The 13,152-nt window shown below is 47.4% G+C and overlaps 1 protein-coding gene across 5 annotated transcripts in view; it reads left to right on the top strand.

Moving 5' to 3' along the window:
* The window catches only part of HIPK2 (homeodomain interacting protein kinase 2), a 136,792-nt gene that overhangs the window by 112,100 nt on the left and 11,540 nt on the right, over positions 1-13,152 (top strand). For all 5 annotated transcript variants that reach the window (XM_046669783.1, XM_046669779.1, XM_046669781.1 and 2 more), the window contains exons 13-14: positions 5,608-5,852; positions 11,993-12,150. In XM_046669783.1, the coding sequence (XP_046525739.1) occupies positions 5,608-5,852; positions 11,993-12,150 (403 nt within the window). The remainder of the gene's footprint in view (positions 1-5,607; positions 5,853-11,992; positions 12,151-13,152) is intronic.

Here is a 13,152-nt window from a genome sequence, read left to right as displayed (position 1 = left end):
GGACAGATGAATAGATAAAGAAGATGTGGCATATACATACAATGGAATACTATTCAGCCTTTAAAAGAAGGAAATTCTATAATATGCAAAAAACCTCTTACATGAAGTATCTAGAATAGTCAACTTCATAGAATCAAGGAGTGGAATCTCAGTTGCTAGGGGCCGTGGGTAGGGGGACATGAGGAGTCCCTAAGTAACGGGCATAAATTTCAGTTAAGCAAAATGAATACGTTCTAGAGATCTGCTATACAACATTGCACTTATAGCAACAAGTCTGTCTTGTATGTTTAAAATTTTAAGAGTTTACATCTCATGTTAAGTATTTTTATCACAATAAAATAAAATTTTAAAAAATAAATAAAGCTAAACCATGCTTAGTCACCAAAAAAAAAAAAAAGAATGCTCTTGGTTCAAACCTGACTCTGCCCTAACTAGCTATGTGACCTTGAGCAAGCAAGTGACCTCAGTTCTCATCATCTGAAGTTTGTTGTTCTTAAAATGAGAGTTGTAATAATTCTTTACCACTGAGTCTTGCTGTGAGGATTGGAGAAGATAACACAAATAAAACGCTTAGAATAGGAGTTGTGCATCTAAGAGATGTGACCTGTATGTAGTAATCAGTGTCGTAGGAATAAAAGAGCAGTATTTTTCACATGTAGCATTGACTATGGAATCACAGGAGTGAAATAAGTCATGAAAGGTTGATTGGTGGAGATGAGTTTTGACCCTGGTCTTGAAGGATGAAATTGACTGAGATTGGCAAATAGAAATCAGAAACACATGGCAGACAGGGCCCCTCAAGGAAGGGGTCACAGATTTGTGTCTGATCCTCTGGCAGTGTTTTCTCCATTGGGGCTGATTTCTTTACTTCTTAGCTCCTTATTTCTTTTCATCATTTTAAGATGATGAAAATCATCTATTGCCATGACAACACAGTGCAGTCGTGAACTCTGGCAGCCTTGTTCTTTATTCAGAGGTGATGTTCTGTCAAGGCCATTTAAGCAAAATTTCTCATTCTACTTATATCACTCTCTCTCTCTCACTTCCATTAACCAATTTGTAATGGGATTGATAAGCTAGCAATAATAATTAGACACTGTAGTAGAATGAATCCCAGTAGAATCGATACATATGAGCCTGAAGAATCCATAGTTAGCACTGTCAGATGCGTGCTCATTTTTAAGTTGATTCATTTAACAGCTTCCCATTTGTTCTCTAATCTGCATAGTATATTCAGGTAGAGCGGAGAGATTTCTAACAATAGAAGAGATTAAAACAGAGCTATCAGATTAATTCACCTTTTCCAAACCTGTCACATGTAAATCCGAAAAGGCAGGTAAATCAGCATTCTGCTCTGTTGGACCTATTTGCTCATTAGGCGTAGGGACATCCCAGCTCTGAACAAAGGGGTGGGACCCGTGAAGAGTTTATAGAGGTTTTATCCCACACTCTCTGACACATACCAGGACACTGACACGCAGGATTCCTCAGCCTTTTTGGTGGAAAGGCTCACTTCCTGTTGGCTTTCCATCAGGACGTGGCCCTAAATTCTCACGGGTCATCTAGACCAAGCTGACAGCTATTGTAAGACTCTTGCCAGAAAGCCATCCTTCAAGTGACAAGAAGTCCACTGATTCACCAAGTGGCCGTTGTATGTTCAAATAGTTCTAGTTGTCACGAAAGTCTTAGAGTGAGCTGAAGCTTGTCCACAGTTTCCAAATTTGGGCGAAGAATCCCAAATATGTCCAATTTGAATTTTATTACAGCTTGGCCAAAATTAGTGTTATGTGTGTATGTTTTTCGTTTCTTCATTTTCTAAACTATTCAGAACCTAAGGAAGATATGGTCAGCAGGAACTGGCCAAGCCTGGGTCTACATGTAAGGTACACTTACCAAAGGGATTTATTTCCTCTTCAAGTTAGGAGTTAACCAAATCCTATTTTAAATGCCTTTAATAATAAATCTTTAAGGGACTCTCACAACAGATCCCTTAATGCCACTCTCCCTAGTGGATTTCATAGCAGATTGGAGCTGGAGGGACATCCAGGGTCACGTCAATATCCAGGCCACTGTCCAGGGTCACACCAGTAAATGGACAGCGGAGCCAGGACTAGAACACTGGCTCCCAGGACACATTTGAGAGCCTGCCTCTGTTCTCCATGTGGAGCCCACCACCTGCAGATCGTGTACCTGTGTCAGAACACGTCTGCATTTTCTGTGATGACCAGATGAACCACCGTGCCTTCGTGTTATTTAATCACACAGAACCAGCCGTGACTGCAGCTCAGAGTGAAGGGCAGGGCAACGCCATCTCCCTGCCTCCCCTCGGGACCTGGGAGCTACATGGTCACAGCCTCCCAGGCCTCTCCTTGGTCCTGGGAGCACTTCGTAAGGGCGGAGGGGGAGTCCCTTTAATATTTTAGCACACAACAGACTATTCACAGAGCAGTCCCTTCCCTTTGCCCAGCCCCATGCAGCACAGAGCACAGCTGCAGGTTTCGCCGTCTCTGTCTTTTTAAGACAGCACTCCTTCCTTCCAGTGCTCCCTCCTCCTCATCCCACAGCTTTCCACAATGTCTTGCTGCTCTCTGACTGCTTCTCCCTATCTTCTAGGCTCAGCGACCTTTCCTGGTGCCCCAGTTTCTAGTTCTTGTGACAGATCTCAATGCCCCCCACCCCCACCCCTTTGCTAATCCTATTTTTTTGTTTCTGAATAAGCATAGGGATTTTTTTTTAATTGAGATATAATTCACATGCCATATAATTCACTCATTTAAAGGTACAATTCAATGGTTTTTGGTATATTACATTAATTTTTTACTTTGCAGTAAAATAGAACACAGAATTTGTCATTTTAACCATTTTTAAATGTACAATTCAGTGACGTTAAGTGCATTCACAATGTGTGCAGTCTCACCACTATTTCCAGAAACTTTCTGTCACCCCAAAAAGAAACTCTGTACCCATTAAGCAGTAACTCCCCATTGCTCCCTCCCCCAGCCCCTGGAAACCGGTAATCTACTTTCTGTCTCTATGAATTTGCCTATTCCAATACCTTATGTAAGTGGAATCATACAGTATCTGTCCTTTTGTGTCTGGCTTATGTCACTTAGCATAATGTTTTCAAGGTTCATCCATATTGTAGCATATTTCAGAACTTTATTCATTTTTATGGCTGAATAATACTCCATTGTCTGGATATACCACATTTTGTTGATCCATTCATCTGTTGATGGACACTTGGGTTATTTCCACCTTTTGGCTGCTGTGAACACATCTGTTTGAGTCCCTGTTTTCAATTCCTTTGCATATATACCTGGGAGTGGAAGTGCTAGGTATATGGTCACTCTGTGTTTAGCTTTTTGAGGAAGAAGCATATGGGTTTTTTGCATTTAAACTATTATAAGAGAGAAGTATATATTTTATTAATTAAAATTTATTTTATCAAAGTTAACATGAAGAGCTATAAATATATGCAATTAATTCATTCCTTACCTTCCTTTGAGTTCTTAACAATTACCATCTGTACAACTCATGTGACAGTTCATCATGGAAGGCTTTGTGACATCCATTGTTCTCTTTAACTGATCACTTCAAAGCTTTTACTGTTTCACTTGTCATGTTTTTATACAGTCCCTCACTGAGATTTCAATATTCTCCAAGGCAGAGACATGTATTTTATCTCTTTGTACAAAAATTCCCAGGAGCGCCTAGCATAGATCCCCAAGATAGCGAACTGAGTGTTCATTTCCTGTCAATCTTCTGGTTCATTCGTAGACTAGAAACTTTTCCAGCAAGTTTGTACCTTGATAGAATTTGCTTTGCCTAGATGTGTTTTTCGCAAACCTGTTTTCACATGTTAAATGAGGTAACACAACTAATGATAGTAATGGGAGCTTTTATAGAACGCTTCCTGTGTCGTGCACGGTTCAAAGCACTTTCCACATATTTTCTCACTTAATCCTCAGAACAAGCCTACGATAGAGGTACTGTTATTATCCACTTTTGCTGATAGGGAGACTGAATTGCCCAGGTTGAGTAGCTGCCCAAGGCCACACCACCAGCAGAGGCTGACGTTAGACATCTGGCTGCGGGGCCTGTGCTCTTACCCACAGACACTGTGAGGGAGGGACCCTTCAACCCTGAACCAGCGAGGACGGAATGTGCAGGCAGTAGAAGAATTCCCTGGCCGAGATGACAGTAGTGGCAGGCTTCAGCATGCAGGGGGCCAGACCTGCGGCTCGCCTGCCACCCTCTGCCTCGTGTAGGGTAGCAGCCCTGCTGTCCTTCCCTTCCCATCTGCCCAGCTGCCTGGGCCTCTGGAGTTTGCCCACTTCACTGCCCTTAGGGTGGCAGAGGTCAATCTTGGAAAGAGTCTGGCCTGTCACTGGCTGTGTGACCTTGGGTAAGACACCTCGGGGGGTGTTGTGGTTCCATTAGGCCCTGATATCTATAAATACCAGCTTCTTTTCTTAGCATATTAGTTGGAAACTGACCACCTTACTTAGGCAATCAATATTTCTTAAAAATAGGTGATCAATATACAAAAATAGATGAGAATCCATTTTTAAAACCTTCACAATAAGCAACAAATTCCATATCCATCATCCCACCAGGCACTCGCTAAGTTGAGGGCAGACAGAATTGGTTCCCAAAGTAACCACACAAACGTAAATATCTCAGAAAAAAAGTGTGCTGGCCAAGAGCCGTCCAAAGCCAGTTTCCCCCATCAGTGTACTAAGTTTGAGATAGACGATGAAGTCACAGGATTCAGAGCATATCCCCCGAGGGCATCATCCCGGCCGGACCCCCCCCCCACCACCTCACCTAGATGCAGTGCCGTCCCCTCCCTGATCCTCGGCGCGGACAGTGGAGAAGCTGCAGGAGGGCTGGGCCTTCCCTGGGGAGGGGACTCAGAGGTCCGGGAGCTGCACCTCGAAGTCTTCCCACGGAACACCCTCCCAGCAGAGAGGTGGCCCGGGGTGTCAAGTCCAGCTCCACTTTCTCCCCCTCTGCACATCCGAACTGTGCAGCCACCTCAGAACCTCACTTATCTTCCTTCCCTCTGGCAGCATCCTGGTTCCTCTGGAATATTCCATTCCCTCTGCCTAAGTTAGCTGGCTCTCCCAGGCCCTGAGCCTAAGTTTATGCTGTTTCTTTCCCAGCCATGTTCTCCCAAACCAGGGCCTTAGGCTTCCTGGATCTTGCTGGGCTCTCTGTTTCTCAGCTGTCCCCTTCTGGTGGCTCAGAAGGCATTGCCACACCACTCTGGGCTACAGGTGCCTCTCCCGCGGTTCTGCTGAGAGCCCAGGCCTGCCCCGAAGTTTCTCACGCCCCAATTTCCAGAAGTGCCTGTGGGCCCAGCTCCAGCCCCTTCTCATGTCTTCCCATGCCTCCTGCTACTGGTTAGATAGGTGATGCCTGTGTGCCTCCCTCCCCATTAGGGTTACGGAGCGCAAAAGTCACCTTCCTGCCCTCTCCCTCTGCTTCCTGCCCCTGCCCCAGAGAACAGAGAGGGCCTTTTCACACAGCCAGTTCTGAAATGCTGCTTTGCTGTCTCACTTCGCAGCCTTCTCTTGGTTCTGATTTCTCCCTTTACATTTTCAGCACTGTCTCCAAGCAGAGAAAAAACGTCATCAGCTGTGTCACGGTCCACGACTCTCCCTACTCCGACTCCTCCAGCAACACCAGCCCCTACTCCGTGCAGCACCGTGCCGGACACAACGCCAACACCTTTGACACCAAGGGGAGCCTGGAGAATCATTGCACTGGGAACCCCCGAACTATCATCGTGCCACCCCTGAAAACCCAGGCCAGCGAAGTGTTGGTGGAATGTGACAGCCTGGTGCCAGGTAACCTGGAGCTGGGACAGGCCCGAGCATCTCTCTGGAGACGGGTTTTCTCGTTTTCTGCTGTTAGCAGTTTTGTTACATGAGAGCTAATAAGCCCAGGTCATTTTAGATCCTCACCCAAGGGCTTTGTTTAAGTAGCCCAGGTAGGATTCTGCTTAGCATCACATTGTACAAGCGGTTTTCATTTTTTAATTCTGATTAATACCTTGTTGCCTTTACAATGGCTCTCCCTGTGACCAGGTTGATGAATATAAAATAAAAGCCGCCAGTTCCTTATCCTCTGGTCTGAAATGACAGCCACTTTGGGGAGTTCCTGACCGACTAGCAGCATCACTCCCGTCCAAGAAGCTTCCTGTGTGGGAAGAACTTCCCCAAGTCGGTAGGATGAGGTGAAATAGACTCGCCTGGGCATCTCCTCGGAACTCGCTGTTGGGGGGAGCGATCATAGTGAGCGTGTCTCTCTCCTCACACACTGCTTCTTTCAAAGGACTCGCTCCGTCCTTGGAAGGCTTGTCCTGAAACCTGGGCCCTAGACTGAAGGCTGACAGCTTAACCTTCTTGATAAATTTAGCAGCTCACCCAGATATAGTAGCATCGTTTCAGCATCTCCCTTGCTCATACTCACTAGTGGAAGAATTTGGGGAATAAACCAGAAGAAATATGCACGTTCTGCTTTTCTGCCACAAGCCGTCACCAGCCCATCCAAGCCAGTCAGCACCTCATAACAGCCCTACAGTATTTAGAAGGAAAGGGCTACAAACTGCCAAAAAGATTTTATTTAGATGTGAGAACCTATTATTCATCAGGAAGGACCCTCTGTCTGTGTCAGCTGCTACGGGAGACCTTGGGACCTTCTTGGGGCGGTTGCCACGTGTAAGGCTCACGAGGCAGGGGCGATTCAGGTCCTGCCACTGAAGGCGACCTGAGGGTGAAGAGTAGAATTCAGGATGGGTCTTTAGGGACTTTTCTAGCCCAGTGCCACCTGCAGAGTGTGGGACATGAGGACGGACATCTCTTTCTCCCAAAACCCACTTTCTCTGCCTGGGCAAGTATTTTAGTGGAAACCTTGGCAGGAGGCAGTGCTCTCCAGGACCAAAGGAGCATGTCAGGCCCACAGAGTAGTTCGTGCAGGAGACAGGATTCCTCAGGGTGGTGGCCTCCTGACTTCTGCCCATGCACCCCTTAAATAATTGTTTAAAACGATATCCATCACACGTTTCAGTTTAAATATTCGCAAGGGATATAATTTCTGTCTTGTATATTGTATCATAGCTTAAGTACTTTAATGTGTTTGCCAAAACCTTGAGGCTACAGGTCCAGCTCATTCAGTACATGGAAGTGCTGCCATGCGCCCTAAGGAGCAGTCTCTCCTAGTGGAGCCAGGCAGCCAGAGCTGTCAGAATGCCCCCTGTGACAACACCTCGCTTCTAAATTTTATCTCAGGAATGCATGGATAGGGTGAGGGGGTTGCAAAGAGTTTGTAGCCTGAACAAAATAAGACTGGACAGCCTTCAGTGTTTCTTGTTGAAGACGGCTTGTCTTTGCTCTCAGGGTACTGTCCCTTGGGAGCCGTCCATTCTGGATATCCCATTTGGGCACCCCTTAGGTTTCTTACACCTGGAAGCCATGCACCATGTTAGCATTCAGGACAGTGAGAAGGAAGCCTTTCTTTTGTAAAATGGGAGAAGTATGAATGTGAGTGAGAAGGTGGGGAAGGGAAACCCATGGGTCCCAATACTGGTGAATCAGATTAGGAAAAGATACCCTCAAAAGCTGAGAATCTGGAAATTGACCCCTTCAATCTTTACTTGCCGTGTGCCCTCAGGTCCTCAGGTAGCCCTTCATGTACCCCAGTGATAACAGTTGCAGCCTTGAAAGCACACAGCTCGGTGTCCAGGGCTATCCTGCTTCATTAACAGTGAAGTTCCTGAGAATGTGTTGTTGAAATCCTTAGGGAAGACCAGCCCTTTGATTGAGCAGGAAGAGAAGGAAATATTCCTTCCTCATCTGTAGTCCAAAATCCAAAAGCTCTGAAAACCCAATTTTAAGTTGATAGCAAACTCAGTTGGTGGTAAAACCTGACCTGAACTAACCAGAAGCTACTCGTAGTCTCTTTGTCGTATTCATATTTGCGTCATGGTCATATTTGTGCCATATATTGAAATATTGCTGTATTTTGAAATAGTTGTGTCTTTGGTTAGAGGGTGGTGCCTGAGGCTCTGCTGGGAGTAACCTAACATATTGCATATGTGCCACATTACCTTCCTAAAATCAGAAATTCTGAATTTCAAAAATGACCCCAGGGATTTCAACTCAGGGAATGCAGACCTACAGGATGAGACGATGAGTTTTGTGAATCAAGGATGCCCATGTTCCATGACATCTCAGGGGAGCTCTGTGACAGTATGACCCCTCTGACATACAGGATCATGGTATATAAGACTTGGCTTATGATGGATCTTATGCAAGTCACCTAGGAATTGATAAAGGGAAAAAAAAACGTAGCTAATACTGAATTTCTCTTGGCCTTTTAAAATGAAATGGAGGTTGCATGAGAGAGTGGCCAGGTTTCCACAAGTCTAGAAATCTTCCAGTTTGGAGCTTTGTCAGCCTTGGTGCTGGCGCCACTCCGTGGAAGGTGACAAAATTGTGGCGAGAGTTACTGAAACTTTGAGACCACCTCGTCCAACCCCTGGTTAACAGGTGAGGAAACAAGGCCAGCTTTGCCCAGCGTAATGCAGTGGTTTTCACAAAGGTGCACATCAAGAGAGGACAGCTTTGTGGAGCCCACATTGTACACCTTCCAGGTCACATTAACCGTTTCCATCATCAGCCCGTAGCACTGTGTGTGACTGTGGCTATTTTGAGCGCTTAGCCCACTGCATTTCCACAAGACTGCATTATATCTAAAGTAAAAGAAATGACTGCTTGAATGGCCAAGAATCTCTGACGGATATTTGTGACAAAAAGAAAAAAGAAAACAAAAAAAAAAAAAGAAGGTCATTCTCAGTAGGTCAATAGGTTCTAAAGCAACTAGTGTCAGTGTCTCTGGGGAGCCCCATGGTATAATTTTCTGCTGTAAAGAGATTTATTTTCCCTGTGAGGACATGCTGCACAGTCTTTCTAGTGACGATTAAGAGGCAGAAAGGCACTTCATTGTGTTGCCTGCCCATCCCCAGCCTGTGGTGTTTCTCAACACTAATATACGCTATTAGCTGCAGAATCATCCTAGGCTTGGAAAAATGGGGAAAGCAGCCTTCCTCAGCTTCCTGGTGCCCCGTTGGCCCATACAGGCCAAGGTACAAATGATTGCAGCCACCCCAGCTGGAGCTCCAGCGGTTCCCTGAGCCCGCTTGAGTCAGGATAATGCTGTGCAGGTGATAGTCCATTTTCCCACAGTACTTGTCCCTTCCTGTGGTTCTCAGCTCAGGAAGGATCCTTGAGTATTTCTCACGTAGCCTTCTCAGATCTCTTGGGTTGGTTAAGGTTCTTTTGGAATGAATGAGTGAACTGTGCGCTGCCTCAAGACAAGTGGAGAATTTATTGGAGGGATGTAGGGCTGAGGGAAAGTTCAACAACTAGGTCCCAGGTGGGGCAGGAGCCAGAACCCCTGGGACCTGGGCTGCTGGAAGCCTGACGCCTGCTTTCTGGAGCACTGCTTCACCCTGACCTGGTGATTCCCAGGCTCCCAATTTCCCATTTCCAGGAAACAGGACTTGGTTGTCCCAGCTTGGAGCAGACACCTGTTCCGTGAGCATCAGCATTAGCCAGGGAACTGGGCTCACTGATAAAGACGTCAACAATAGCTAACACAGCTAACACTTTTAAGAGCTTAACACATGCCAGATACTAAGTATTCTCCATATGTTAACTCATATAATCCTCATGATGACCCTATATGTAGTTACCGTCATTTTCCAAGTTTTCCAAATGAGGAAATGAAAGGACAGAGAGGTTAACTAAACCAAGGCCATGTGGCTGGACCTCCCAGGGGTCTGGCTCCAGGGCTCACCCATTCTCTGAGCGCTCTCCCACCCACCTAGTGCTGACAGGACCACTGGAGGCCACCCTGTGAACCAAGGGCTGTCCTTGGGGCAGGGGATCTTTGTGCACAGCTGGACAAGGCTTGACCAGAGAGCTCTGTCATGGCCCTCACAGCTCCAAGATATACAGCAAGAGCTTGTCACTTTATTCATCTCTGCAGGAGGAAATTATTATTTTAATCTCTTGGTACCCTTCAGAACACCCTCCCTTATACAGGGATCCCCTACTCTGACAGCTTGACAAGCTGTGACCCAGCCCCCATCTCCTGCCCCTACGATAATGGTAGCAGGTGAATGCAGTGCTCTGTCTTGCCCATTTCATCTAAAACTCTCTAACCTCTTGACTTGTAGGCTCAAGCTCTGGAGACCTCAAGCCCAGGGTTTCTCCCTCAAACATAAGTTCCACAAATTTCCAGAGAGTTGAAACAGGAGCAGAGGGATGCCATCCCCAGCTGGGGCCCGGACAGCAAGCACAGTTTATGATCTGTTGCAGAGCAGGAAGGAGTTTGACTCCAACACAGTAGCACCGTGGCCGAATGAAGGAGAGAAACTGAAGTTCTACTGATAGCCGGCATTTGCAACTGTCCACCTTCTACCCTACAATGGGTCCCCCAAATCCTCTCCATCCCCCAGATTTTGGAGGGCCTTTGAGAGTCTAACCAGCTTGAGCAAAGAGCCCTGATTCCCATGTATAGGTCAGCTACAGATACAGGGCCTGGCTGGCTCCTGCTCTCCTGGGAAGCTTGTTAAGAACACAAATTCCTGGGCGCCTCCACAGGGTTCTGATTCAGTGGGTGGGATGGGAGGCCCCCCAGGCGCACGGTCAGATTTAGAGGCCTCTGTTAGGACCCAGCACCTCCCTCCCCAGTGAGGCAGCTCCCCCATTACCTCGGAGGCTGTTGCTGGGGACCCACCTCCTCTCTGCCTTCTGTGTGCACCCCGATCTCCTGGTCCCAGGTTCCTCTCCATCAGCACTCAATCAGCATTCTCTCTGGCCTCAGGCATCTCCCCTCTGACTTTGATTTCTTCACCCTGGGATTTGTAATGGAATCAACCCAACCCGGTTCCATCGAGGACTGATCCTTATGACGTGTGCTTCGTTAATACTTAGCATCCTCTACCCCCAAGAACAGCCGGATCCACCCAGTTCACACTAGCGACCACAGGTACCCAGTTGAGATGGCGTTAGGTTTGTGTGTTTCCCAAGGATGCTCAGGCCCCAGTAAATCTTCTGAATTCTTGCTACTGAACAGCACGAGAAGTAGACCTGTCTTCTGGCATCCTGTGTATGTCCTTGCCAATTCTCCCTTAACATGAGACACCTTACATAGTTCTTCTCTTGAACACCCCTGCTCTGGGCAACTCCCTCAAATGTGGACATTTTAGAGTCAGGAGTCTGGAAGTGTGCTGTTTTGGTGGATAAGGATTCCCTATACCGAAGGCGTTTTTCATATTGCCTGTGGATTGTTCCATCTTGGTTTTCATTCATCTATGCTAGGCAAAGCTTCAAGAGAGAATTGTTTGATTTCTAGAGAGACACTGAGAGGCAGGTGAGCAATAGCACTCGAGTCTGCCACATCCCATGCCTGTGTGTGGTGGCCCCACCGAGACACAAGCCCCAGTCTGCCGGGAGCCAGTATTCACAGATCACTCAACACTGAAATGGACTAAAATGGTTTATTTTATATAGACCTCCTTACCCTGTTTGTCTTATTCCAGTTGTTGCTTTCTGCTCTAGGATACTTGTGGTCCTTTTTTTGAGACTCAGTTATCTCTGTCCTGCTGTGCCTGTCACTGTGTGTCTCTGTATCTCAGTGGCCAGCCCCCACTACAGCCCTGGATGGGACATGAAGAGCTGCAGAGAACGCCTCTGCTTTTCTCTGTTAGACCCTCCTTGTGCTTTTCACTGTCACCAGATAGAACTTCTAAAGCCCAGCAAGACTTGCTCCCAACCTGTGGAACAAGCCAGAGCCCAGTGGCCAGTCTCAGGAATGTGTTCCTTCCTAGAAGACCACTGTTGTGCCCTAGAGGCGTCAGGTCTTCTGGGCAGCTGAGGACCTGTGACTGATCTGTGACCTGTTTCTTCTCCCAACACAGTCAACACCAGTCACCACTCGTCCTACAAGTCCAAGTCCTCCAGCAACGTGACCTCCACCAGCGGTCACTCTTCAGGGAGCTCGTCTGGAGCCGTTGCCTACCGGCAGCAGCGGCCAGGACCACATTTCCAGCAGCAGCAGCCTCTCAATCTCAGCCAGGTAAGCCCCACGCGATGGTTGTCTCACCAGTCAAGCACATCACCTCATCCCCCCCTTTCCTCAGCTTCAGAGAGGGTCACTGTGGCAGACCCTCACCCCCTCCCAGAGCTGCAGCCCCTCTAGTGGTGGCAGGAAATACCCTGAGTGACCTCTGCTGTTTTCTTTCCTCTCTGGGTCACCCTTGGGGCAGTTGGTATCACTGGTTCACAAAGAGCCAGCCCAAAGCCATTGACTTGTCCAGTGTTATGATGGCTTTGTGACATGGTGCCAGAGCTTAAAAAGAGGGTGGCCCACAACTTAGTGTTTCAGCCCAGCAAAGGGTAAAACTGTGTCCTGGCCCCGTCAGGCCAGGACACCAGGGACAGACCTGCAGTCCAACAAAGTCAGGTGTACTGATTTGTTGCAGTGAGGGAGCCACACATCAGAAATCCCAAACCAGAGAAAGAGTCAGAGGATTTGGAGAAGGTGGGTGGCGTTTAGATGGAAGGTAAATGATGCAGAGTCTCCTATGTGTAAAGGGTCAACACCAGGTCTGAATTGCAATATGGACTCAGACCTGTTTCCTTAGAAGCTACAGAGGTGAGGTAAATGGGGAGTTTGTATTCCTAAGCCCCTCATCTGAAGCAGGGCACCTAGCGTGTAAACTGAGGCTGCGTCTCTGTGTCCTGGTGACTTCGGCTCTCCAGGTGACAGAAGGCTGTTTCGTTTGTACTGATACAGTTTGAAACAGCAAAGTTTCTGAGAGTTGACGATTTCACAGTGAGAGAGAAAATAGTTGTCACTCAAAGAAGGGCTCCTTTTGACACTTCACAGCTGCAGTGTGTCCTGGGAGGCATCGTCTCCTGTCAGCTTGCAGCTGGCTTCATCTGCGCGCCTTCCAGCCCGGGGAGCGGCTGGGTGCAGCCTTCCTTTCTGAGTCCAAGCGAATTTTTACTTTCCTGGCATCGTCTGCCTCTCCTCCCGCTTCTAGCCTCTTGTCCCTTCTGCTTCCCCTCTTCCCCC

The sequence above is a fragment of the Equus quagga genome, chromosome 8 (genome assembly GCF_021613505.1).
Source record: "Equus quagga isolate Etosha38 chromosome 8, UCLA_HA_Equagga_1.0, whole genome shotgun sequence".
NCBI classification, from domain to species: Eukaryota; Metazoa; Chordata; class Mammalia; order Perissodactyla; family Equidae; genus Equus; species Equus quagga.
This window is presented reverse-complemented; position numbering and strand designations above follow the sequence as displayed.